Source organism: Carassius carassius, chromosome 11, assembly GCF_963082965.1.
Source record: "Carassius carassius chromosome 11, fCarCar2.1, whole genome shotgun sequence".
NCBI classification, from domain to species: Eukaryota; Metazoa; Chordata; class Actinopteri; order Cypriniformes; family Cyprinidae; genus Carassius; species Carassius carassius.
The window spans coordinates 27,414,956-27,442,917 of record NC_081765.1 but is presented as its reverse complement, the minus strand read 5'-3'; the positions used below and the strand labels follow the sequence as shown (position 1 = coordinate 27,442,917).

Below are 27,962 nucleotides of genomic sequence, written 5' to 3'. Positions count from 1 at the left end.
GCGAATCCGCCATTTGATAATTAAATCTCTAATAAGTCATGAATTGTTAGTCATGACTCGCGCGCTCTCCGCGCCTCCGCCAAACTGTTTGGATCAGACTCCGAGTAATCAATGCGAGAGAGAGAGAAAGAGAGAGAGAGAGAATAGAGAATAGAGTGGACTGCTGGAGCAGAGAAGCAGAACGTCTCGGTTACGTACGTAACCCTCGTTCCCTGATGGAGGGAACGGAGACGTTATGTCGAACGACATATGGGGTCTCACTTGGGAGGCCAATCATCTCTGAATTTAAGAGAAAACGCCAATGAAAATTGGCTAGTGGATTAACACACCTGAGCCACTCCCCGAGCCACGGGTATAAATAGGGCGACAGGTGCATCCACTCATTAGGTTTTACGCTGAGGAGCCGAGAACGTGTCCCGGCAACAGCGAACGGTTCAAGGTTGTGGCATGGGGACATAACGTCTCCGTTTCCTCCATCAGGGAACGAGGGTTACGTACGTAACAGAGACGTTCCCTATCTGTCGGTCACTACGAGTTATGTCGAACGACATATGGGGTCCTATGGAAAACGCCACAACCTGAACATGAACACCCTGTGGCGCTGCAATTGTCGACAAGCCCTGGCGTGCCACAAAAGCTACGCTTAAGGTCGTAACCTTCCCAAAGCCCCAGCGCAAATTCACTGACCTTGGTACCGAAGGGACCAAAGGGTGAGTACATCGCTGCTAGAGAAGGCCACGCTGCTGTTCCGCCCACATAAGTTAATGGAAGGGATTTCAACCTTCAGAGAAAGATTGCTTCAAATCTTCCCTATTTGTTCTTTCAGCTTTGGCAAGACAATGGGGAAGCGAGCCTAGGAAAAGGTCGCTACGGAGACCACATCCTACCCGTAGGGAGGTGACATGTGGATATACCGATATGGACTGACCCAGGGGGCAGTACTACATATGGAAGGGGTCTCTGAGGCAGGTCCTACCTTGGAGTAGGGATGGAACGGCTGCCAGAAGAGACTGACAGAACGGGTCTGTCAAGGGAAGACACGGGTTTGCCAAGAGGGAAACCTTACCGTGGAAGAATACCCATATGGGATTACCCGTAGGGAACCAAGCCATATGAACACCTAGCCCAGTACAGGGGCTGACCGGAACTCCGGGCATGCTAACACCAGTACTGGGCCTGGCGACAGACTGCTCCGCCAAGTCTGACTGCCGAGGGTGCTGGAGGATGCTCGACCAGGGTACGCCAACCGGGGAACTCTACTGGGAGAAGAAAGGCGCTCACATCCCCGTGTTAGGGGGAATGGCGCAGCAAGCGTGACACCCAGCCAGCCCTTCCCGCCAATTACCTGTTACCCAACACACGGGAAGAAACTGGCTCCACACGGAGGTTGTAAAACCTCGCAAAGGTATTAGGTGTCGCCCAGCCCGCAGCTCGACAGATGTCTGCCAGAGAGGCGCCGTGCGCCAGTGCATAGGAGGAGGCCACACTCCGTGTGGAGTGGGCCCTCACCCCCAGGGGGCACGGCTCGCCTTGGGAATGGTAAGCCAAGGCGATGGCATCCAATATCCAGTGGGCCAACCTCTGCTTAGAGACAGCCTTCCCCTTCTGCTGACCTCCAAAGCAGACCAGGAGCTGCTCAGAGCTTCTAAAGCTCTGGGTGCGGTCCACGTATATGCGAAGCGCTCTTACGGGACACAGCGACGCCAAGGCTGGATCTGCCTCCTCCAGGGGCAGCGCTTGCAGGTTCACCACCTGGTCTCGGAAGGGAGTGGTGGGAACCTTGGGCACGTATCCAGGCCGGGGTCTCAGGACAAAGTGAGAGTAGGCCGGCCCGAACACAAGGCACTCTTCACTTACCGAAAATGCTTGGAGGTCCCCGACCCTCTTGATGGAAGTGAGCGCGATCAGGAGCGCTGTCTTGAGAGACAGGAACTTAAGCTCGACTGAATCCAGCGGCTCAAAGGGACCCCTCTGAAGTCCCGCCAGGACAATAGAGAGGTCCCAGGAGGGAATCAGGGGTGTCCTAGGAGGATGTAACCTTCTGGCACCCCTCAGGAACCTAATGATCAGGTCATGCCTCCCCAGGGACCGGCCGTCTACTGCATCGTGATGGGCTGCAATGGCAGCCACATACACTTTCAGGGTGGAGGGTGACAGCCCATGCTCCAACCTTTCTTGCAGGAAAGAAAGCACGACTCTGACCGGGCATCTCCGGGGGTCTTCTCGGTGAGAAGAACACCAATTCGTGAACAGACTCCACTTCAGAGCATAGGCCTGCCTCGTAGAAGGGGCTCTAGCCTGAGTGATAGTGTCTACCACCGCTGGGGGCAGATCACTTAGGTCTGCCGCGTCCCATCCAGAAGCCACACGTGGAGGTTCCAGAGATCTGGACGCGGGTGCCAAATGGTGCCAAGCCCCTGAGAGAGAAGGTCTCTCCTCAGGGGGATGCGCCAGGGAGGGGCTGTAACGAGGAGCATGAGTTCCGAAAACCAGGTCCGGGTGGGCCAATAAGGCGCAACCAACAGGACCTGTTCCTCGTCCTCCCTGACCTTGCACAGTGTCTGTGCAAGCAGGCTCACTGGGGGAAACGCATACTTGCGTAAAGCCCGAGGCCAGCTGTGTGCCAGTGCATCTGTGCCCAGGGGGGCCTGGGACAGGGAATAGTACAGCTGGCAGTGGGAGGACTCGTGGGAAGCAAACAGGTCTACCTGGGCTTCCCCGAATCGACTCCAGATCAGCTGGACCGTCTGGGGATGGAGTCGCCATTCCCCGGGGAAAGTGAGCTGTCGTGAGAGCGCGTCGGCTGCACGATTGAGCTCCCCCGGAATGTGGATAGCGCGCAGCGACTTGAGCCACGTCTGACTCCAGAGGAGGAGATGGCGGGCGAGTTGAGACATGCGACGTGATCGTAGACTGCCCTGTCGGTTGATGTACGAAACAGCCGCAGTGTTGTCCGTCTTGTCCATGTCCCTCATCTCAGCCAGGTTCAGCCAGAGATGCCGCTACTGGACCACCAGCGTGGACATCGCCTTCCCGAGGGACCGCGCCGTGACCTTCGTTGCCCGTAAGGCGAAGTCAGTCACCGTGCGCAGCTCCTGCATCAACCCCGGGTCCTGCAGGATAGCCATGGCATGCAGGGCGGAGGCAGCTTGGCCCGCGGCACTGTAAGCCTTGGCAGCGAGCGCGGCCGACAGTTTACAGGCCTTGGACGGGAGACGCGGACGATTCCTCCAAGTGGTGGCGTTTTGTGGGCACAGGTGCACCGCAACCGCTCTCTCCACCTGGGGAACATCCACGTACCCCCTGGCTGCCCAGCCACCGAGGGTGGTGAGGATGGAAGAGGGAGACGAACGGCTTCTGGCCGTGAAAGGGGCCGTCCACGACTTCGTCACCTCTTCATGCACCTCCGGGAAGAAAGGCACCGGAGCAGAACGAGGTTGTGAGCCGCGTCCCGCGCCGAGAAACCAATCATCCAGCCGCGAGGGCTCTGGACTGGGCGGTGTAGTCACCTCCAGCCCGATACTCACGGCTGCCCGGGCAAGCATGGCCGACAACTCCAAGTCAGATTCGGCAGCAGCGACAACACCCGAGGGGGGCAGCCCCGCCGAATCCTCATCCTCAGAGGTCGATAACCCATCCCCCGATGCAGCGATCGACATCTGATCTTCGGGCGGCGCACCGAAAGACACGCTGGGACCGCCGTGAGACGGCCCAGCAGAATCAATCGGCAGCTGCACGGGACAGGCGCTGCGGGAGGAGTGAGAGGTCCGTGGGCCGTGTCCCGGCGGAGAAGCTCTCACTGTAACCTTCAGATCTCCCAGAGCGCCAGCCGGCGGTCCTCTGCTCGAGCCAGAGAAACCGGGACAGGTGGCGACAGAGGGGTCTGCTGCACTCCCCTTGAGGAGTGAGAGACGTGATCGCAGAGCTGCCATGTTCATACGCCCACAGTAGACGCATGAATCATCCACGAGCGCAGCCTCAGCGTGTTGGACGCCCAGACACTGCAGACAACGCTCGTGACCGTCCACCGAAGACAGAAAACGACCGCATCCAGAAGGACACGGACGAAACGGCATCTTGAAAAAGACGCGAATCGCCCGTGATTTGCTCTTTTAGAAAACTGTCTCTTTTAGCCGAAGCGCCCAGGGGAATCGCCGTCACAGGGACACTGCTGTACCGCGCCGTCACACCGACCAGGAACAGCTTCTTTAAAACAAAGATGAATGGCTTTGTAGTGACTGCTCTCATCGACTACTCGGCTCTGAAGCAAAAATCTAATGAGTGGATGCACCTGTCGCCCTATTTATACCCGTGGCTCGGGGAGTGGCTCAGGTGTGTTAATCCACTAGCCAATTTTCATTGGCGTTTTCTCTTAAATTCAGAGATGATTGGCCTCCCAAGTGAGACCCCATATGTCGTTCGACATAACCCGTAGTGACCGACAGATAGGGAACTCCTGTTCAGGGTTTCAGGTCAGTTTCATCTCTAAAGATGATTTTTGGTCTTTGTTTTTTTATTTATTTAATCAAGCAGCAGCACGTTGCTCATCAGTCATCACTCAAAATACTATTTAAAGGACATCATTATTATCTGTTGTAATGTTACAGTAGTAATTTAGCTGAAAAAAAATTTAGATTTTTTTTATGGGTTTAGGGGGAGCTACGGACAGACAACAACACAACCCTTACGAAAATTAACATTTTAATATTTAACTATAAATCCAGAGGAAATGGTTACTATTGTTTAACTGTGATAACCAAAAATGTAAAATTATTTTACAAATGTATTTATTTAAAAATAAATACAAATCCATTTGCAAAAAAAAAAAGGTTATTTTACTTTTATATAGGCTAATAAAAGCATGGTAATTTTTTGTAAGGGAAAAACATGACTCATGTACAGTATTAGGATTTTTCTATAAAGATATTGTAGTATTGTAGAGTATTGTATTGTAAAGTATAGTTTTGTTCAATCTTGAGTATTAAAGTCATGAGAGAGATGGATAACAGGACAAAATAAAGAGACTGAAGAGAAAAATGGAAGTGAAGGTGCAGTTCAGGAGAGAACTTTTAATTATTTAGCATGTCCCCAAATTAAAGATTTAAACCTTTTTTATGTCAGGTCCATACAAAAAAATAGTTTTGTCCATGAATTTGTTTGTATGAGTTTGAATTTTCCAGTCTGATTTTTTTTCCCAGTCCACCCCTTCTGTAAATTAATGGCAAAGACATGGTTTCATTTACTACACATAGGCCTACTGAAGCTCGCAGTGTTTTCAACCTCTGCTGCCTCAATATAGGAGTACACGAGCACATAAACATAATTTCTAGAACTGCTCTGTGTCACTTCATGTGCATTTTACTTATTTTGAGAAAACTATCATCATATACAGAGACAGCAGTTTCAAAAAAACACCAATGTTTCAGGAGTTTATTACACAGAATACGTCACATGCTTATTAGATAACTGTATTTAAGTTGATGTATATGCTTTTATTTATTATTCTTTAATTTTCACAAATTTATAAAAGTAATCAAAAAGTACTCAAAAGTAATTAGTTACATTACTTTAATAAAGTAATTGAAAAAGTTACACTACTATTACATTTTAAACAGGGTAACTTGTAATCTGTAACCTATTACATTTCCAAAGTAACCTTCCCAACACTGGTTATATGTTTTATGATTTTATGTTTTAGCCAGTGCTATGGCATTGTTTTATTGTTGTATATCAATTGTTGTGTGACTTAATATGTTCTTTTTTTAGTTATCTTGTGCCTAGTATAACATCTTGCCAATGGACTACAGTTGAAAATTAGCCTGCTTGCTAACACTGGCACATTTACAGTAATGTTGATTAATGTGCACTGTCCTAAAATAAATAAATGAAAATGAAATTGAATGTACTACAGGTTCACCTGTGCTGACATAATTCTGAGTGATTTTTGGTCAAAACGACCAATATATTTATCACAACATAAAATATTCCAGTTCAAACCCAGACAAACCAACGCTCCACCCATGTGATGACGATTCCTCTTCATTGGAAGTTTTCACTGAAGCGCAGAAGCAAAGTGCCTGGAGTTTGTCTGAGTTTGTCTTTCAACAAGCCTTCTCTCTCTCCTTACTCAAAAACCCCATAATGTAGCTGTACATATGTTTATATCAAAGTAGTCCATGTTACTCGTGCACTATATTCCAAGTCTTCTGAAGCCATAAAACAGCTTTGTGTTAAGCCTGAAATTTGGAAAATGAGCCAGTTTTGACGTCAGTGATTTTAAATGGTGTTGGCTTTCACGTGATAACATGGTAAAGGTTAAACCCCTTCGGATTTCTTGCCAGTCATTCCAGATGTTGAGCACATTTTTCAGTGAGTTCCAAATTTTGATATATCCATTGCCAGAGTAAATCACTAGACTCAGTAGATGTCTATGAAAACACAAAAGTTTTTCTACGCAATATTGTGATAGAGAAACTATTGCTTCACCTTCTCATTTATCATTTTATATCTCATCACAAAGCATCATATATGCTATAAATGCATTTAGTTAATGTCTGCTCTTTGCAGTATTGTGTTCTCACTAAGTTTTGTTTTACCAGTAAATCATGTGGTGACAGCAGGGGAAAACACAAATATGAGAATGTTAAAGAAAACGAAAGCAAATTTCCTGTCTTTGTTTCAATCAGTTGTATAAACTCGCTTAAATATATATATATATTGTCCTTCACGGTCACCTTGGGCTTCATGACCTTAAAATTTAAAAAAAGAAATATACTATTCTTTTAACTATGATGAGCATCTACTCCGTCCCATTTCAGGAGGTAAAAGAAATAACAAATAAACTCACCAAGGAGTTTGTCAGCCAGCGTTCTCAGCTGCTCAGAGTTAAGCGCTCGTTTAGTGGCAGAAGAAAACTTGCCAGCTTAAGACCTTTGAAAGCTGCTCCCATTTCACTGGTGGAGGATTCAAGAAGAACGTCAGATTCTGAGAGAGAGAGATGGACAGCAAGAGTCAGAATGGAAACCTCAGTAGAGGAAAAAAAACATTGATGATGGGAAATGGCCATATGTGGGGTTCACTGCAGAGCATGTAGTAAGATGGAGCCAGGCACTTAATAGCACAGATATACCACTGACCATCACCACCACAGGAAGACATGTGATCTGTTTGAACACAAGGTTAGATGTAGGAGTTACACGAACGAGTTTCATGCTATACCTTTGTCTCAAATAAATACTGCATTTCAAAACTCTACTTGTAGCAGAAACGTTTATTAATAAGTATTTTTAATTATGAACTGTGAGCAATGTTTATTCAATAAATGTATTTATATAGACTCAATGGCCACTTTATTAGGTACACCTTGCTAGTACCGGGTTGGACCGCTTTTGCCTTCAGAACTACCTTAATTCTTCGTGGCATAGTTTGAACAAGGTGTTGGAAACATTCCTCAGAGATTTTGGTCCATATTGACATGATCACATCACACAGTTGCTGCAGATTTGTCGGCTGCACGTCCATGATGTGAATCTCCCGTTCAACCACATCCCAAAGCTGCTCTATTGGATTGAGATCTGGTGACTGTGGAGGCCATTTGACTAAAGTGAACTCTCTGTCATGTTCAAGAAACCAGTCTGAGATGATTTAAGCTATGTGACTTTGTGCATTATCCTGCTGGAAGTAGCCATCAGAAGATGGGTACACTGTAGTCATAAAGGGATGGTTACCAACAATACTTCGTCCATGCTTTCATGTTCTTTACGGCAAATTCTGACCCAACCATCTGAATGTCGCAGCAGAAATTGAGACCCATCAGACCAGGCAACGTTTTTCCAATCTTTTTGTGGTCCAATTTTGGTGAGCCTATGTGAATTGTAGCCTCCCTTTGCTGTTCTTAGCTGACAGGAGTGGCACTCGGTGTGGTCTTCTGCTGCTGTAGCCCATCTGCTTCAGGGTTCAACATGTTGTGCATTCAGATATGGTATTCTGCATACCTTGGTTGTAACAAGTGGTTATTTGAGTTACTACTGCCATTCTATCAACTCTAACCAGTCTGCTTATTCTCCACTGACCTCCGACATTAACAAGGCATTTTCATCCACACAACTGCCGTTAACTGGATATTTTCTTTTTCAGATCATTCTCTATAAACCCTAGAGATGGCTGTGCGTGAAAATCCCATTAGATCAGCAGTTTTTGAAATACTCAGACCAGCCCGTCTGCCACCAACAACCATTCCTCTTTCAAAGTCACTTAAATCCCCTTTCTTCCCCATTCTGATGCTCGATTTGAACTTCAAGTCGTCTTCACCACATTGATGCCTAAATGCACTTGCTGCCATGTGATTGGCTGATCAGCAATTTGTGTTACCAAGCAATTGAACAGGTGTACCTAATAAAGTGGCCGGCAAGTATATGTGTGCTCTGTGTTAATGTAATATGTTACCCTTTCAGTGTATCCATCTCATTGAAAAATAACCATAAATACATTAAAATTTTGTTGTGATTTGGCAGAGATTTTTATCAAAGACTTTATACTATTCAGAAACATTTGATTGATAGTTAGATAGACAGACAGACAGATATATACATACATACATGCTATTTACTTACTCATCAATATTTATTTTGACTTTGGGTTGAGAGTTCAGTTCAGGGAGTTTGACTAGTAGTCTATAGTATCGTAAAGCACAATTAAAGCAATGCCAATTACTATTAGGAAGAGTGCCATTACAGTGTCTGTTGATATATCAATAACGTAAAACCCACCTGATCTTGACTCCCCTTTTCAGCACCAAGGGTCTCCAGGGATGCCACAGCATGGAAGGCTGTCTCTCCACCACAAGAGAACTGAAAGACGCAACAGATTTCTTGTCCAGGTCAGCAAGCTTTCAGAAGTGGCACACCACAAAATATATTCAAAGTCCCCTGTGAACCCACAAATACTTCAATCAAAAAACGAATTGTTTTTCTTTTCTTACAAGATCAGATTTTAACAGGTGGTAGCATCATTTGGAAGCAAAATCCTTATTAACATGTACACCTAACGTTACCCCAACCCTAAAACTACCCTTACAGTAAAGGTGAAAAAGTGAAAGTGAAAAGTGAAAGTGAAGTGACATTCAGCCAAGTATGGTGACCCATACTCAGAATTTGTGCTCTGCATTTAACCCATCCGAAATGCACACACACAGAGCAGTGAACACACACACACACTGTGAGCACACACCCGGAGCAGGAGCAGTGGGCAGCCATTTATGCTGCGGCGCCCGGAGAGCAGTTGGGGGTTCGATGCCTTGCTCAAGGGCACCTAAGTCATGGTATTGAAGGTGGAGAGAGAACTGTACATGCACTCCCCCCACCCACAATTCCTGCCAGCCCGGGACTGACTGAGTCCGACTCTCTAACCATTAGGCCCCGACTTCCCCAGTAGGATAAATACAGTGTTGGTAGAATAATCTGATAGGTAGCATTATTTGTTAGAACACTGGGAGACGGCATCTCGGTATGGTAAAGGGAGTAACATTTCCATCACACGCTTGAGGTATTCAGCCAATCACAACGCACTGGATAGCTGGCCAATCAAAGCACACCTCTCTTTTTTTCAGAATGATGAGCTTTATAAAGATTGACGCGTTTCAGAAAGGCAGGGCATAGAGGAGAAACAATAATGTACAGTATGTATAAAATAATGTTTTTTGAACCTTAAACCACATAAACACATTTCATTACACCAAATACACAAAACAATGTTTTTTTAGAAACATCATATGACCCCTTTAAGTTATTTCAACACATCCGGTTACAAACTTGATCAAATCTTAATCAGTTGACCTTGTCTGGTTTAGGCCTGTCATGGATAAATAATGATGACAATAAGCCCGTTTTGATAAATGATTTATTGAAATTCATACATACATATTTTACCTGTATTCTAATAGGCTTCATCTCGCAGTGAGTGAACGCTTTTGGACTCTCAAGGCGTTTTTGTGTTTGGTTTTTGCAAGGTTGATGACTCAATGTCAGCTCTCCTATCTCCCACAGTTACACGCATCACAATAACATTATGTCAGGGGAAATTTTTTTAATTCTAATTAAGGAAAAATCATACCTTTTCTGGTGTCTTCTTTTTAAAGAAATTCAAAAGTTGCGCTTGAGCCATTTTGTGAACCAAAACTTGCTTCCGCTTGCACACAACTTGTTACAGAACTGAGCTCTGATTGGCCAAAGGATGCTATCATTCTACCTTTGTTCAACACAGCATTATGATCAGTAGATGCTACTGAGGAGACTGGGACTTTCGTCGACTTTGTCATCATTGTCTGGAATTGCTAGTTTATGATCTTTTGGAATTATAAAACAATGAGAGAGTGGAATTTTACCATCATAGGCTGGTTATTTGCACACACTGCGGCCACACGACTCAAGGTTGAACTAAGGTTCAAACCTTATAAAAGTGATTTTTGCATTCTGTGGCACCTTTAATATTGCTCTCGCCTTGATACTCTGATGACTTGCTCTTTAAGTCATACTCGTATAGCAGATCTTCCAAAACCGAAATGTTCGGTTTTATTTCCTATTGAAATAAAAAGAAAGCTAATGTAGTAAAAGTTTCAAGAAACAAGTAGTCTGTTACAAGAGTAAAATAAGTATCAGTGAATGAAGGTGTGAGCAAAGTGCACTTCAGGATGTTTACTTTATGGTCCAACTCTTTTTCTTGTTCCCTCAAACTTCCCTGTCACGAGAGAGTTTTTCTCTGAACACAATATCACACTTGTACATGGATGAATGTCTATACAAAAATAGTGTTTAAAAAGAAAAAGGATATCAATTGCCTTCTCCTCATTCAGTAGTATTGGATGAGCATCTCAATGTGCTCCTAATAGGAGAAATTTGTCTGAAGTCAGTGCTACACAAAATAAAATTATATTTATTGGATGAGAATCATGATATGTAATGGTACAGAATAAAATGCTACCATACTACTTCTACAAACACATATATTAAATAAATCTGATATTTTTGCAGTCCTGTTTGGCACCTGTGGTCTTTAAGCTTAATAAAGATTTCCATCCGGGAAAAAGATGAATGAAAAAGAGAAAACTGCTGTTAAAAAAAGCATAAAACATGAATATAAACCATTTAATAATCTTTATTATTACTTCACATTAAGTAACACTGCCTGTTGGACCTAGCTTGGATTGTATTGCTGACTGAAGAAAGTAGGTTGATTTCTGTTAGATTATATCAGGCTGGTGTGTGTGTTTGTACATGTGCAATTAAGGCAATTGTATGTAAAGATATTTTGATGTGCAAAAATAAATAAGTGCTTCACAAGATGGAGAACGATATCCTTTTCTCAAACAAACGTCTTCACAGAAACAGCTTTTCAGAGTATTTGTATATATCCATTTACAACAGTGTCTTTATCTTAATACACAGAAAATGAAAAATCCATGCAACATAAGTTCACATATTTATATAAACAAAAAGAACAGGATTACACTATTTTAAATGTATTCTATAATTTGACAAAAGAAAATGGCTCCTCTTCTTCACACAAGTCGAGAATAAATGTAGTAGATCCTTAACACTAATATAGTACAGAGAAAAGATAAATTATTTGTGTATCACTTTTAGTTTCCATTATTCATTTTAGACATTGGTCTGCCAGATATAATACTTCTAGTAACAGATTCACCTTCCTCCATAAAAAAAGTTCAGGATTAAATTTAGATGCATTGGTGGAGAAGCATTCCTCATATCAGTTTTGCCTCGATGTGCTCTTAACACTTACGCGGTCTTGAAAAAGGTCTAAAAACATAGACAAATAAAACATGAATATTGTTTTTCAGTAACAGAAATAGAAAATTAAAAATAAAGTAGAACAAAAATAAAATATTACTTACTCATCTGACACAGAAATTATGCGTCTGTCTAAATATGGCTTGATAGGTTTGTCTATCTCCATCTCTTCTGTATTTGAGCGACAAAAGATGAATAACGTAAGGCATGTAGATATTGACAAAACATTGACAAAAATTTCCACTAACATTTTACAACAGCAAACTCCCCAGATAGTCTTTGGGAACAGTATTGTTTTCTACCATGACATATACATTTGTTAAATATACATTTGTTATGTTTTACAATTTTTTTTTTATAAATGGCACTTGGTTCAACATTTTGTCGTTTAATGCAATGACATAAATATTTTTAAATGTGACTATAGTATTCGGGGCCACTATATACAGTAAGAATATATAGATTTAGAAGAATATGTTCTGTAATATATTAAAATACATAGTGTATTTATTTTGTGATATGGTCATGTTGTACCGTAAGATGTGCATCATAGTCTTTTCACACTCTTGTCTTACCCTCTTTTTTGAATAAATGAATGGTTAAAGAAAGAATATCTACCATCAGAAGAGCTGGTATAGTAGCGACCAAAGGCGTCATCTTTTGGGATGTCTGGGTAAAGGTAGACGAGGGGGTTCACCGGAATCTTCTCTGCGGCAGTGAGGGTGTAGTTGCGGATGACGTTAGGCAAGGAAATCGACGCCAGATCTGTTTTAGTGTAGGGCTTCACTGAATGCGTCTTAGGATTTCCTGTATTTGACGACATTCATTCACGTACATGAAAAGACTGCCAGACAGATACTGCTTTTCTAAACAATGAAAAAATAAAATACTCCAATTCAAACCAGCACACACCGTCCTGTGAATACTCCACCCATGTGATGGTGATTCCTCCGTCTCGACAAGTTTCACTGAAGCGCAAAAGGAAAGTGCCCGGGAGTTTGCCACTCAGCAAAGCCCTCTCTCGATCTTTACTCAAAAACCCTATGATATACCTATATATGTGATAAAAAAAAAAAAAAATTGGACTGGATAAAAATGCCTACGTATATAGCAGCACAGTAATATTAGTAAATTGGAAAGTAGCTAAAGAGAATGGAGGTTTTGGAATATCATAACTTTGTTTCGGGGTGACTTGAAGCAACAGCTTACATATTTTTGTGTGAAATCAGATTTACAAAAAAGAAAATGTAGGATGGGACTTGATTTTATCTATCTGGAATGCTTGGATTGTGAAAAGTAGGAGTTATACAGTATATCAAAATGGAGCAAGCATGGGCAGAGTTACATTTTGATTAAAAGATTACAAACACAAACAATTTTTTTTTCTGCAGACTGACAATACACATTGAGACCAGAAAGATGTATTATGAAAAATATTTGGTGGATGCAGATTTCATGTTGACTTTAAAATTTGAATTCTAGCATAAAAAAAATCTACAATAATAATAATAAATATAGCTGCAAGCAGCCATTACAGGGTTCAAGCAGATCAAGGCCTCTGAGGTGGTCTCGGCCAACCTGGATGTACGGATGACAGTTAAACACATTCAAAATGTAGAATAGGCTAACAGACAGACACACACACTGAAATCAAGTCATTAAACTAGTATATCAATACTCTATAAGCATATTTACACACAGACACAAACATACACAGACATACATACTCACATACAAAGACATACATGCACACATATTTTGTTGCAGATATAGATAATTTAATTAAGTCATAGGTGACACAAAACATATTGCAAGTCTTCTTTTTAAGAGTTTAGATGTCATTTTCAGGTTTCACTGTAATCATAATGTGGTAAAAGTGTAAAATCTGATATGTCTGTATGAATAAAATGAAAAACTTTGCCTCAATGAGAATTAAAATGTTGTAACAGTGGTTTTATAACGTTTTGACATGAATCCATGAAACCTTTGAACAATACTGTTTAAGTTTGTTAAATGAGCCCATTAGTGGTCTTCCACTGCCATCTATTGGTTATAAATGGCAATTTTTTATACATCACTGTGTTAAACCTTTTTAACTCTTAGTGTTATTTTTTTGTCCAATCGCTCTTAAATTTTGCATGCTTGTTAAGAATGAAATTATGCATTATTTTACACAGTTGTGATAATTTGTGGGATTTCTGTTTGTATTAATAGGCCTTTGTGTACATTATGTAAAGAACATATAAAATTACCAGTCGTTTAGACCTTTTCTACTGTAATAGCGCCACCTATGGTCCGATCTCCATGAAACTTTGCATGCTTGTTCAGAGTAATCTGACACATGTTTTCACCAATTTTCGTAAAGTTTTGAGTTTTCGTTTAGGTTTTATAGGCTTTTGGGTATTTTGGCCACGCCCCTTTTCTAAATTACCATGTTATAGCTAACCAAATTTTTTATTTTTTTGATAATTATTGATCTAGAGAGTCCAGAGAATGGTTCTGTAGTGTTTGATCGAGATTAAGCAAAAAACCTAGGACTAGTTCGCAAAAGTAAGTTTTAAACTTATTTGTGAATTTGTGAATATTTAATGAAAGATTTGATTGACAGCATTAGTCCAAGAGGCAAAGTGTTCAGAATGAGGAGATCTATCATTTGATATGAATATCTAGTGTTTGGGTGAATATATGAGCATTTTCAACCAATTTGAGGCCATTTACCATAAAAATCTTGTGTTTTTGAGACCTTTTCTACTGTTATAGCGCCACCTATGGTCCAATCTCCATGAAACTTTGCATGCTTGTTAAGAGTCATCTGCTTCTTGTTTTCACCAAGTTTCGTAAAGTTTTGAGTTTTCGTTTAGGTTTTATAGGCTTTGGAGTATATTTGGCCACACCCCTTTTAAAAATGACCCAGTTATATCTAACCAAAGGACAAAATTCAACATTTTGTTGATAATTATTCATCTAGAGAGTCCAGAGAATATTACTGCAGTGGTTTGGTTCTGAATGGGCGAAAAACTTAGGACTAGTTCGCAAAGGTAGGTTTTTAACATATTTGTGAATAATTAATGAAAGATTTGATTGACAACAATGGTTCTTGAGGCAAAGTTGTGCATTACGAGGAGATCAATCAAATGATATGCATATTTTGTGAATCTGTGTAGCACCACGTGATTACTGAGCCAAAAAACTCATTAGCGCTAACTAGTGGCCGATTTCTTTCAAACTTACAGACCTCTAGGGCTATGAGTCGAACATGCCCATCGAGTTTCGTTCTGATTTGCCTCCGTTAACCTTGTCTAATAGGTGCTCATAGTTCATTGGCCGATGGCGGCCATGCTTTTTGAGATACGCCAATGTCCTCATAGATACACATGGCACCTTGGACCAAGACACTGCATACCAATTTTCCAGTCAATCGGACTAACGGTCAGATGTATAGCCTGTTTTAGTTTTTTTTCATGTTATAGCGCCATCATGTGGCCAATCGCCGGTTTTTTTACTGTGACCCCAGACTGAACTCATATACATGTGTACCCAGTTTGGTGAAGATATCTCATTGACTTCTGGAGTAATAGCCATTTTAGTCAAATAGGCTCCTCCCACAACGTTAATTTTGCGCCCCCTAGCGACCGTGAATGGAAATGAAAAACTTTTTTTCAATAATTATTGATGTTCAGACTCCATAGAACATTTCTGCACTGGTTTGGTTTTGATCTGGCAAAAAACCACGGACTAGTTCGCAAAAGTAGGTTTTAAACAAAATTCAAAATGGCGGAAAAATTTGCATACCGGAAATGAAATCGGAGCCTACGACACACGGTCTAGGAGTTATGACTAGTTTCGCACTTTTGGTTGCTTTAGCGCCACCTATGGGCCAATCGGGGTCATACTCTCTGAACCTCTCCTCGATTTTTGTACTACCATCTGGCAAAGTTTCAAGGTTCCAGCTCTTACGGTTTGGGCTGCACAACGCGTTTTAGCGGAGAAGAAAAATAATAAAAATCAGTACAATCACAATAGGGTTTCAGCACTTCGTGCTTGAACCCCTAATTATAAACATTGGCTGATTGTGCACATCTAAAATGGAACAGATTTTATTTAACAGTATTTGTCTGTTATGTTGGAACTCTTACCCATCATTCCAGATGTTGAGCAGGTGTCTTTTAATAAGGTCCAGAATTCCATCTATCCACAGCCAGAACGGTAGACCCCTTTCATTAGGAGACATCTAGGCGAAAAACACACAAATTATGTATTCTACCTCCATTTGATTAACTTAAGCATCGGCATGGCATTACTTTGTCAATGTTGTGACAATATTTATTGCACTTCCTTTTAGAATACAAATAATATTAAATCTATTCAGCTGGTGTTGAGTTTTGAAAGCCCAGCTGTTTTTGGAAAGATCAGGTTCTTCCACAGTTTGTTTTATCAGTAAATCATGTAGTGACAGCAGAGGAACAGACTAAAGAGATGTTGGTTAATGAAAGTGAAAGCAACTTTCCTGTCTTTGTTTTAACCATTTCCATAAACTCACTTTACAAAATGTATTCCAGTTGATGAGTCCTTCAGGGTCACATTGGGCTTCATGACCTAAAATAACAATGCAAAAAAACAAAAAAAAACAATGTGAACTATGAGCATCTACTCAGCCCCATTTCAAAAGGTAAAAGGAAGCACAAATAAACTCACCAAGGAGTTTGTCAGCCAGCGTTCTCAGCTGCTCAGTGTTCAGCGCTCGTTTAGTGGCAGAAGAAAACTGCCAGCTTAAGACCTTTGAAAGCTGCTCCCATTTCACTGGTGGAGGATTCAAGAAGAACGTCAGATTCTGAGAGAGAGAGATGGACAGCAAGAGTCAGAATGGAAACCTCAATAGAGCACAAAAACACTGATGATGGGAAATGACCATACTTGGGGTTCACTGCAGAGCATGTTGTACCATAAGATGGAGCCCCAGGCACTAGGTAACTGATTCACATGGGAGATCACCACAATAGGAAGTGATGTGATCTGTTTAATTACAGTAAGTAAACAGGTGTGGTAAGAATTCCAGTTGATATGTCACAATTAGTACAGTATTTACATTTCACAGTACTTTACCGATAAATCAACACACAGTTCTGGCTGAACGAGTTGAGTTTCAAAGTTAAGTATGTGCAGCTCTTCAGAAATGATAAGAGGGGCCTGTAAAAAACAAAAACCATCAGCGATTCCTACAGTTCATTTTATTTGACATCACTGTGTGTGCATTTTATCCTACCTCACTGGTTCTGTTGCTGCATTTCATCTCTTTTAATTGCTGTGGTAATCGGGAATTAACAATAAACATATGATTAGACATTATATTATGTGCAGTAATATCTGTTTGTTTTTCACATCTTACCAAATGACGAAATTCAGCCGCTAGACATCCACTGGATTCCTCTAAGTTCAGAACTTTAGAAAACGTTCCTAAAATGTTGAATTTCCTACATCTAGGACACCAGAAAACAGACATCTGGATTATTTGAGCTTTGGAGACATGCATAAAAATATGTGCTAATGATGTTCCTTGATAAATAGGAAAATTAAATTAAAATTAAAAATTAAACTTATGCATTTAGCAAACGCTTTTATCCAAAGTGACTTACAGTGCATTCAGGCTATCAATTTTTACCTATCATGTGTTCCTGGGCAATCGAACCCCCAACCTTGCGCTTGATAGCGCAATGCTCTACTCTTCAAATATTTTATTCAATTATGCATTTCAAGCTCATTATCTTCTATAATAATGATCGATGTGTTAGTGTACTGTAATATGATTGCAGGTTTGGACTTTTGTAAAATGCAGATGTTTTTGTGGCTTATGAGTGGACCACAAGCTATTGAATGTTGGGAACGTCTACTTGCTATGTATCTAAATACATTCAAAACGTCACATTTCTTTGTAATATGTTACATACCCTTTTACTGTCTCTTTCTCTGTTAAATCTCTACAGGGGAAAAACAAATAAACTGTATGAATACACGGATATGATAAACTGACAGACAAGTAGACAGATGGATACTCGTACAGATAGAGGGATTTTTCTTACTTGTCAATAGAGACTTTTACTTTGAGTTGACAGTTCAGTTCTGGGAGTTTGACTAGTGATCTAGAAAACATTCGTTTTTATATACACATCGGCATCACTGTTATTTCACAAGGCTTTTATCAGATATTTACCATCACTTAAAATAAGTGACATTACAGTGCTATTGATGGTAACTTTAAAGAAACTCACCTGATCTTGACTGTGAATTGAACTCCTGTTTTTATCACCAAGGGTCTCTGAGGATGTGTGGGCATACAAGGCTGTCTCTCCACCACAAGAGAACTGAAAGACATATCACAACCACTGCCATCCTGTTCAAGAATACAATCTTTAAGAAGTGATGCACACCTCAAAATCTATTCAAATTCCCCTGTGAATCTATAACCCCACAAATCCTCCCATCAAAAAAAAAAATTCTACAGCTTGTGCTCTACATTTAAAGTCATAGAATGGTTTGAACAGTTAAGGTGTTGTGCCTCACTTTAATATAAGGTGTCTGAAGAGTGTTAGGGCTTGCTCATCCAGCTGGCTCTTGCCCAGAGTGAGGGGGTCGTTGTTGTAGGTGAATTTCTGCACCAATTCCTGAATTTTCTTCAGCTGCTGACGGACCTGCTGGAGACACTCTGCCACTGCTGTGAACCTGGAGCATAATTCATGTACAAGCTAATTATAAAAATTATATATCAGCACCAAAAGGACAAGATGAAATCATCAGCTCAAGCTTGAGACTACTGTACATTAAATATGGAAATACTTTTATTAATGACCCTCAAGACCAACTAATAATTTCAAGGATTTTCTTTCCTAAAGTATAACATTATAGATATGTCAAATATAAAATATTTATTTGATCTGTTTTTTTTTATGATTATTTTGTTTCAAGCTGCTTTACAAGTCATTTTTTTTAATCGCCCCCTAGAGGTTCCCACCAGCTCTGCAGTTGGTCCAGACATGCATTGGGCGGCCCACCGATACAAGCCATCTGCTGTCTTTTCTTCCACTCCGGTAACTCTTCTGATACGAGTGAGAGCTGGATCTGCTCTGCTAGAGTCAGTGCATTAGCGATTCCTCTTATCACCACCTGCACAGATACACATGCTATATTTAAGAAAAAATATGATCATGAAAAAAAACATTAAAGCCACATTGAAATCAACACCCTTGTAATCTTTAACCAAAATAAGTTCCCCTTCCTCTTGTAATGACATCTCTTTTCCCTGATTACACGCTTACTGGTGTAAAGGTGGGACAAAATGAATGATCAAACAATGCAATCAATTACAGATGGACAAGATCAAGTGCCACTGTACATCTGTTCTTGTTTGAGAAGCCAGAGACGTTCTTATTATTGAGAGATATCAAAGTCTGCGGATATATCATCGGAGAAAGTGTAACAACTTGGTAACCAGCCTTTAAATCATTACATTTTTGTCAGAGCTGTGCGAAAGTCAGTCAGTCAGTTTTTGCACACACCACAGAAATGATTGACAAATACCATGAACTGAATCCTACCTGTCGCAATTTATTTTTAATGTCACTCCTCCCTTTTTATTGGTGTAAGCTTTAAAAACAGATCAATCCAAAATGAATGTCACATGCCAAACATGGTGAAGATTAGCTGTTTGATAAGCTGCTCTCCCACAAAGCAGTTTATTCAAAATAGTTAAGCCACTCTTCATTGACATCCATTCAAAAAAAAAATGCCCCTTGGTCTTGTGTCACACTTTTTTGGTGTTAACCTTGGAGGCTTTGATTAAATGTCACAACAGAAAATACTATTTTCCTAGATGTGAATATTTCCTGATCTCAAACTTTCAGCTAAATGTGTGTATAGGTGCATTACTGAAATCTTGACCTACCTCTCTTTTCATGCTCAGCCCAACAAACATTTGCCTAAGTGCCGTTTCCTCCTGCTGGATCTCTTTTGTTATCTGGCCATTCATTTCACCTTCCACTGAAAATATAAAAATACAAATCCATACCATTTCTCATTCTTGTAAATTCACACCATTTATGTTCTGATAGACTCTGTAAAAACCACAAAATTGTTCAAACCAAGTACTGATGTTATAAAATATTTTTAAAATGTATGTCACCTCGACTCTGCAAAGTATTTCTCTTGAAATCATATTCATCTTGCGCATCCTCCAGAACCTGAATGTCCTGTTCAATTTCCTAGAAGCATATAAATATTCCACAATTGCAGCTGTTTGAAACATTGTAGTTACTTGTAAGGTTTAAATATATCTGTGTAATTTAAAGCGTTTTTGTGGTAAAGACCAAAAAGGATTCAATATGAGCTCCAAAAAGATGGTTTACCTGCACACTCGTTTTCAAAGCATTGACTTTGTTGCCCAACTGATTTTGCTGTTCCATCATGAAACTCCCCTGTGATGGGCCACCTTTATCCTAAAAGCAAAATGACTAAGATGAATAATAAATACGTGTGCAGGTTTGAAATGACAGTTGTAATGCAAGACTAAAGCCTTACTTGAGTACTAAGAGCAGTTTCCAGTATCTTTCTCTCTTCATTTAGAGTGCTAGCTATGATCATAGCCATGTGAACAGGATCCTCTTGGAAGTGCTCCTAATGGGAGATGATTATTTTCATTAGATATGCCATTTTATTTTATACTAATGAAATCAAGGATATTAATGTTTATTGAATGTAACATTGTTAGAAAAACAATATAAAAAATTGCACCTGTAGGTTACGCTTAATTTTGCGTATATTATGCTGTAAAAGGAAGTTGTTCCCTAGGTTGAGACGGCTGTAGTGCTCGTCCAGTTGGTTCAGGAGTTCATGGAAGCGCAGGGTTGCCAAAGATACATTACTCGCGACGGATTCCCTGCAACCAACAATAACGTGTCAAAGATGTGATGTTTTGCAGCAATTCATGATGCATGAATTAAAATATGCAACTGGATGATGCATCATTAAATAAAAAAATTAAACAATAAAATTAAAACAATTCTCACCAGTCATGACTCTCAATCCATTGACTGAGATACTGTCGGATCTCCATTGGAAAAGCCTCATCGTAAAGCTGGTCTACTTGCTCTAAATACAGAGAGTCCAGCAGCTGCAGCTGGTTCCAGAGTGTCATCTGAAGATATAAAATCACACTTGCATATGAAATAGTGTAAGAGTGGTTACGTGCAACATCCTGTTGATATTGGTCTCCAAGCTGCTTGTTTTTGAGAAATTGTGTTAACATTAGGAATTAAGCCAATAATAAAAATAATAATAATAAAATGTATTATAAAAATGCATAAATATATTTAATAATATATAAGACTTTCACGGTGATACAAAAAATAGTATTGCAATATTTTAATTTAAAAAATTGTTAATAATGAAATAATATTAAGAGTATTGGTGCTGTGCTCATCTTTTAAAATCACTGACCACGGTCACACTAGACTTGTATTTAGAGAGTTTAGAGAGATTATTAAATGCTTTTATTCTATGCATTTGATACTTAACACATACATTGTTTTCTTTTCTTTTTTTAAACTGCATGTACTATGTTTTATGCGCAGGCTTCATTCCATTGTAAACAGAGAAAACAATGCTTTACATGGGATAGCATTACCAAAAAGAACGAAATTAGATAAAGCGCTAGATAACATAGAAAATTACCTTTCAACATAGAAGTTGGGTCAAGTCACAAAAGCAGTATATCTCAGGATAAGTAGATACAAGTAGACTAAACTGTGTATGCGTAAGACTTATATTCTCTTCAGTGACCTCATAATGGTAAAACATGAAATACTGCCGCAGGTTACAGCCCACATTGGGTATGTAAGCCAATGGGAATGCTGTAATCACCATATGCAAATTTACCAGTGATGACAGCCAATCATTTTCTAATGCGTACGCTAAGCCGCGCCACTGTAGTGAATGGCTGTTCTCGGTAAACGCAGCCCTCCCTTTACTGTCACGATCTTTAGAGAATAGGAACTGATGTGAAAAAAGAAACTTAGCGAAACACTGGAATATTTTTAAATGAAGTTTGTTAATTAGACAAAAGCCGTTCATAATAATCTACGAATAATTGATTATTATCTTAAAAGACAAAGCATTCTCTGGTCCATCACTGACCTTATGTCGAAGTCTTTCACGCTGGTCAGGGCGGGGGGGGGGTTGTGAAACTTAAGGCACAGCCACCAGACGAGCACGAGTTTTCTGAGAAAGCGAGACCTAAACTCAGGTGCAGGAATGAAACTGAGAAACGAAACTTGGATTTACGTCAATTCCATATTATTTTACTACAAGCTAATGGATGTTTTAAGGATACCCATTGGCTTTCAATGTGCTTTGAGACACAAAATGTAGAGCCTTGTTGTAAGAAATGTTTCTATAAAGGATATACCAGATTTCGATTTAGAGTGAAACAAGCCATGTATACATCTATGTCACAAAATCCTTTGCAAATACTTGCTGATGTTTATGCTGTTGTTTACCTACCAAAATAATGTCGCTTCCTGGAGGATGATGTCATTTAAGGGTTAGTTAATCGAAAAATCAAAATGATGTCATTAACTCACCCTCATGTCGTTTCAAACCAGTGAGACCTCCGTTTATCTTCGGAACACAGTTTAAGATATTTTAGATTTAGTTCGATCGCTCTCAGTCCCTCCATTGAAACTGTGTGCACGGTATACTGTCCATGTCCAGAAAGGTAAGAAAAACATTATCAAAGTAGTCCATGTGACATCAGAGGGTCAGTTAGAATTTTTTGAAGCATCGAAAATACATTTTGGTCCAAACATAGCAAAAACTACAACTTTATTCAGCATTGTCTTCTCTTCCGTGTCTGTTGTGAGAGAGAGTTCAAAACAAAAGCAGTTTATGATATCTGGTTCGCGAACGAATCATTCGATGTAACCGGATCTTCTTGAACCAGTTCACCAAATCGAATTGAATCATTTAAACGGTTCGCGTCTCCAATACGCATTAAACCACAAATGACTTAAGCTGTTAACTTTTTTAATGTGGCTGACACTCCCTCTGAGTTCAAACAAACCAATATCCCAGAGTAATTAATTTACTCAAAAAGTACACTGACTGCTGCTGTGAAGAGAGAACTGAAGATGAACACCGAGCCGAGCCAGATAATGAACGAAAGATTGACTCGTTCTCGAGTCAATGTGCACTATCCATTATCACTGCCCCTCTACGGCGACTGCTGCGTAAGGATGAGCCATGTGTGTGGTCACAAGCATGCTCTGATGCTATGCGTGGGTTCAAGGTACAGCTGAAGTTCACCCCCAGCACTCTACATGCACATGTCTTGGCAATTGCTCACAAGGGCCACCTGGGTATTGTGAAGTTGAAGCAGCGCTGCAGAGACCGGGTTTGGATAAAGACATTGAGGCCATCGTGAAAGACTATGCTGCCTGTCTCTTGAGTGGTAAGACTGGTCAACAGCCCCCCCCCCCCCCCCCCCCCCCCACAACCATTTGCTTGAACATCGCAGCCCTGGGACCACCTGCAGCTGGACATATGTGGTGAGATACAGGGAGTTCCTCAGCACCAACGCTTCCTAGTGGTAGTCTGCATTCGGAATGGCCTGAGCTTATTGCCATGGGCTCTGTGAGTTCTCAGGTCATAATTAACTTCCTGGACTCTCTGGTTTCCTGATGGTGTCTTCCATACACTATACGTAACTACTGACCATGGCCCACAGCTGATCTCAGCTGAGTTCACAACATACCTCAAAAACAAAGGTATTCATCACATCTGCACAGAATACTATCATCCCCAAGCTAATGGTGGTGTCGAACACTTCCATCAGTCACTGGAAAACAGTCTCAGAGCGCACTTGTTCCAAGGTTGGACCTTCTCACAGACCATCCATCACACACTGCTGCACTACAGGTCCACCCAGCTTTCCTCATGCTTGGCCGTGAGCTCCACCTTCCCCTCGACAAGCTCAGCCCTGCACTGCCTCATGGACCACTACCTCCAACAGAGGAGGATGTAGCAGAAATTCAATTTCTCAGCAAGTGTTAAGGTCCCTGACATAAAGGCAGCACATTGGGTCAGGGTTCACAGGCCCCACAGAGACAACAAACTCACTTCATATTGGTCTGCTCTTTCCAAGTTACTCATCAGCTGGGCACCAGGGAACTAACAGGACTTTGTGTCAACATTTCATGTTTGAAACCCTGTAGGAGGTGGGGAAGGGTGTTGTTTGATAATGCACTGAGTTAGTGTTCAGCGATGCATCGAGTTCGGCTGTGCTGAAAACATTCTGTCATGCCTGACCAATGTATGTGTTAATGCATCTCTTTCTGACAGAGACAGATCTAGATTCAGTGGTAGCAGAGATCAATATATCAAAGAAAATACAGAAGAGATCAGATAGTGCTACGTCCTTAATAAAAATTGATGAAATGTTTAGACCTCTACTGATGATTAAATCTAGAGTATGTTTATGTTTGTGTTTGGGTCCATGCACATGCTGAATCAGGTCAAAAGGGTTTAAAACAGTGATCATTTCTTTTGTGGCTTTGTTTTCTGCATTATCTATGTGAATATTAAAATCCCCTGCAATTGCAAAACAAAAATAATTGATAGCATTTCTGTGAAATGGTCAACAAAGGCTGGAGAGTATTATAACTAGCTGCATCCACATGTCAGCTCTATGCAGCACGTTGGAGGATTTTCTCGACATGGTGCAAGGTGGGTAGGTTAGACCCATGCTGTGAAGATCGTGGAGTTCTTAGTTTTTAGCAGCATCTTTTGAATTCAGGCAAACTAGCCTCTAAACTGAAGGTATATATTGCATAAATTTCTGTGCACCATGTTCCGGTTAATGGTTCTTCTCTTGGTTCTCATACTCTCGTGTGCAGTTTTTTGTAGGGTGCAAGACAGCTGAGACCGACCCTTAACCCATATTTTACTGTATGGGATTTGAAACTTGTTCTTGATTTTGTCTGTCCGCCACCATTTGAGCTTTAGCAGACAGCTAAACTGAAATGGATATCTTTAAAAACAGTTTTTTAGTTTACAGTTGCTTCTGCTGAACGTAAGTGAGTTTCATGCTTTATGTTATGTATGCGTTGGTTGCCAGAGGATTTTGGTGTTGTGCTCTGACCAAATCCTTCTTTTCCATCTAAAGTTCTGCAGTTTATGAATCAGTCAATCAATTTGGCAGCTTTTCAGTCAGCACCACAGTCAGAGAATCACCTTAGTGTCCTGTGTGAGCCCTGAAGGTATATTTTACTGCTACGGTTCATCTTAGGTGGTGCAAGGAAAGGAACCAATGTATCAAAGCAGAGTTTGTCAAATTGGATTGTGGAGGTTATCATTATGGCATACAATGAAGCCCAAAACCTTTGCCAGAGGTTATCTCTTGTTATTCCACTAGGGCTTTGTCTACAGTCGTGGCCAAAAGTTTTGAGAATTACATAAATATTAGTTTTCAAAAAGTTTGCTGCTAAACTGCTTTTAGATCTTTGTTTCAGTTGTTTCTGTGATGTACTGAAATGTAATTACAAGCACTTCATACGTTTCAAAGGCTTTTATCGACAATTACATGACATTTATGCAAAGAGTCAGTATTTGCAGTGTTGGCCCTTCTTTTTCAGGACCTCTGCAATTCGACTGGGCAAGCTCTCAATCAACTTCTGGGCCAAATCCTGACTGATAGCAACCCATTCTTTCATAATCACTTCTTGGAGTTTGTCAGAATTAGTGGGTTTTTGTTTGTCCACCCGCCTCTTGAGGATTGACTACAAGTTCTCAATGGGATTAAGATCTGGGGAGTTTCCAGGCCATGGACCCAAAATTTCAACATTCTGGTCCCCGAGCCACTTAGTTATCACTTTTGCCTTATGGCAAGGTGTTCCATCGTGCTGGAAAATGCATTGTTCTTCACCAAACTGTTGTTGGATTGTTGGAAGAAGTTGCTGTTGGAGGGTGTTTTGGTACCATTCTTTGTTCATGGCTGTGTTTTTGGGCAGAATTGTGAGTGAGCCCACTCCCTTGGATGAGAAGCAACCCCACACATGAATGGTGTCAGGATGCTTTACTGTTGGCATGACACAGGACTGATGGTAGCGCTCACCTTTTCTTCTCCGGACAAGCCTTTTTCCAGATGCCCCAAACAATCGGAAAGGGGCTTCATCGGAGAATATGACTTTGCCGCAGTCCTCAGCAGTCCATTCACTAATCTAATCAATCTGTCCCTGATGGTTTTTTTGGAGAGAAGTGGCTTCTTTGCTTCCCTTCTTGACACCAGGCCATCTTCCAAAAGTCTTCGCCTCACTGTGCGTGCAGATGCGCTCACACCTGCCTGCTGCCATTCCTGAGCAAGCTCTGCACTGGTGGCACTCCGATCCCGCAGCTGAATCCTCTTTAGGAGACGATCCTGGCGCTTGCTGGACTTTCTTGGACGCCCTGAAGCCTTCTTTACAAGAATTGAACCTCTTTCCTTGAAGTTCTTGATGATCCTATAAATTGTTGATTTAGGTGCAATCTTAGTAGCCACAATATCCTTGCCTGTGAAGCCATTTTTATGCAACACAATGATGGCTGCACGCATTTCTTTGCAGGTCACCATGGTTAACAATGCAAGAACAATGATTTCAAGCATCACCCTCCTTTTAACATGTCAAGTCTGCCATTCTAACCCAATCAGCCTGACATAATGATCTCCAGCCTTGTGCTCGTCAACATTCTCACCTGAGTTAACAAGACTATTACTGAAATGATCTCAGCAGGTCCTTTAATGACAGCAATGAAATGCAGTGGAAAGGTTTTTTTGGGATTAAGTTCATTTTCATGGCAAAGAAGGACTATGCAATTCATCTGATCACTCTTCATAACATTCTGGAGTATATGCAAATTGCTAAACTTAAGCAGCAACTTTTCCAATTGCCAATATTTATGTAATTCTTAAAACTTTTGGCCACGACTGTACATCTTGGGCTGCTTTCAGTGGAGTCTCTATGGTATATTTGAGCTGCTGACACTTGGGCTTCCCAATGAACTTTTGCCAGCTTCTACAAACTCAACATTGCTACCCCTCATGCTCTCAGTTCCGCAATTTTTCAGGAGCAACCTTACATTTTTTTCAGGTGACTGGCATTCTTCATGTCATCCACAAGTGCTTAAGTATTGCCTCTGGCAGTCAGGAGGAATGAAACAGAACGTTAGTTATGTACTGTATATGTAAATGTGGTTCTGTGAATTCCAATGATGCTAAAAAGAACATTATTTTGTGAATTTGGTTTAATTAAATATGTTTATGCAGTTTAAGTTAGTTCTGTGTGTTACAGTGTGTTACAAGAACAAAATTTGGAGCAAATTTTCACTTTAATTATTATATTAAGATAAAAGCTAATATGATTTCTACTTTTAAATTGTGAATTTAATACTTTATCTCGTATATTAAAACATTTGACAGGGACATAAAAATGTGTTGCATAGTATTGTCTAAATTTTTACAGAAACAAAACTCAATTTAACTTAAAATCACCTTATAATCAAATATTGTAGAAACTTAATTTTACTTAATCTTAATTAAAGAGCTATACAAATAAACTTGAATTATGATTCATAGTTCTCTTAGCAGTTTTGTTTGACATTTTGACATCATTATTTTTTTCCACACACCGGCATGACAAACCAAAGTGAATGAAGTAGATGTCAAATTCTTAGCATTCTTAGTTGCAGAAATGCAAAAGATTTACTGTCATATCTTGCATGGCATGTTTGCAACTAAAAACCATGGAGTGAATAGTAAAAGTGTTTTCAGACAGGTGTTTAAAAAATAGATAAATCATACTGCAGGCACAGTGCATCTAGTCACAAACTTTAATGGGAGTTTTCTGTTTATAAAGGTTTATATCTACATACTATAAAGGACATCATGATTAGATTCTTACTTCTAGCTCTAAATTACTGGATCCTACCCTGCAAACACTTCACATATGCTGACAGGAAGAATGTGGGTGAAAACTTTTCCCATGTTACATGTAACATGCTGGCTGCCACCCACTCAACAACATTTCCATCCTCATAATGTGAACAACCACAATTCCTACTCAGTGTGCCAATATATTGCAT

At 40.6% G+C, this 27,962-nt stretch overlaps 1 protein-coding gene across 1 annotated transcript in view; it reads right to left on the bottom strand.

Annotated features, from left to right (window-relative positions):
• Positions 1-11,133: 11,133 nt before the first annotated feature.
• The window catches only part of LOC132153291 (signal transducer and activator of transcription 4-like), a 31,856-nt gene continuing 15,027 nt past the window's right edge, over positions 11,134-27,962 (bottom strand). The window contains exons 24-45 of the mRNA XM_059562667.1: positions 20,861-20,988; positions 20,586-20,730; positions 20,373-20,468; positions 20,201-20,290; positions 19,984-20,056; positions 19,741-19,835; positions 18,811-18,962; positions 18,363-18,521; positions 18,071-18,163; positions 17,882-17,941; positions 17,750-17,779; positions 17,191-17,281; positions 17,068-17,106; positions 16,908-16,991; positions 16,719-16,817; positions 16,500-16,635; positions 16,345-16,400; positions 15,941-16,035; positions 12,717-12,856; positions 12,423-12,611; positions 11,909-11,975; positions 11,134-11,813 (exon numbers count right to left, since the gene is read on the bottom strand). Of these exons, the coding sequence (XP_059418650.1) occupies positions 11,786-11,813; positions 11,909-11,975; positions 12,423-12,611; positions 12,717-12,856; positions 15,941-16,035; positions 16,345-16,400; positions 16,500-16,635; positions 16,719-16,817; positions 16,908-16,991; positions 17,068-17,106; positions 17,191-17,281; positions 17,750-17,779; positions 17,882-17,941; positions 18,071-18,163; positions 18,363-18,521; positions 18,811-18,962; positions 19,741-19,835; positions 19,984-20,056; positions 20,201-20,290; positions 20,373-20,468; positions 20,586-20,730; positions 20,861-20,988 (2,145 nt within the window). The 3' untranslated portion in view covers positions 11,134-11,785. The remainder of the gene's footprint in view (positions 11,814-11,908; positions 11,976-12,422; positions 12,612-12,716; positions 12,857-15,940; positions 16,036-16,344; positions 16,401-16,499; positions 16,636-16,718; positions 16,818-16,907; positions 16,992-17,067; positions 17,107-17,190; positions 17,282-17,749; positions 17,780-17,881; positions 17,942-18,070; positions 18,164-18,362; positions 18,522-18,810; positions 18,963-19,740; positions 19,836-19,983; positions 20,057-20,200; positions 20,291-20,372; positions 20,469-20,585; positions 20,731-20,860; positions 20,989-27,962) is intronic.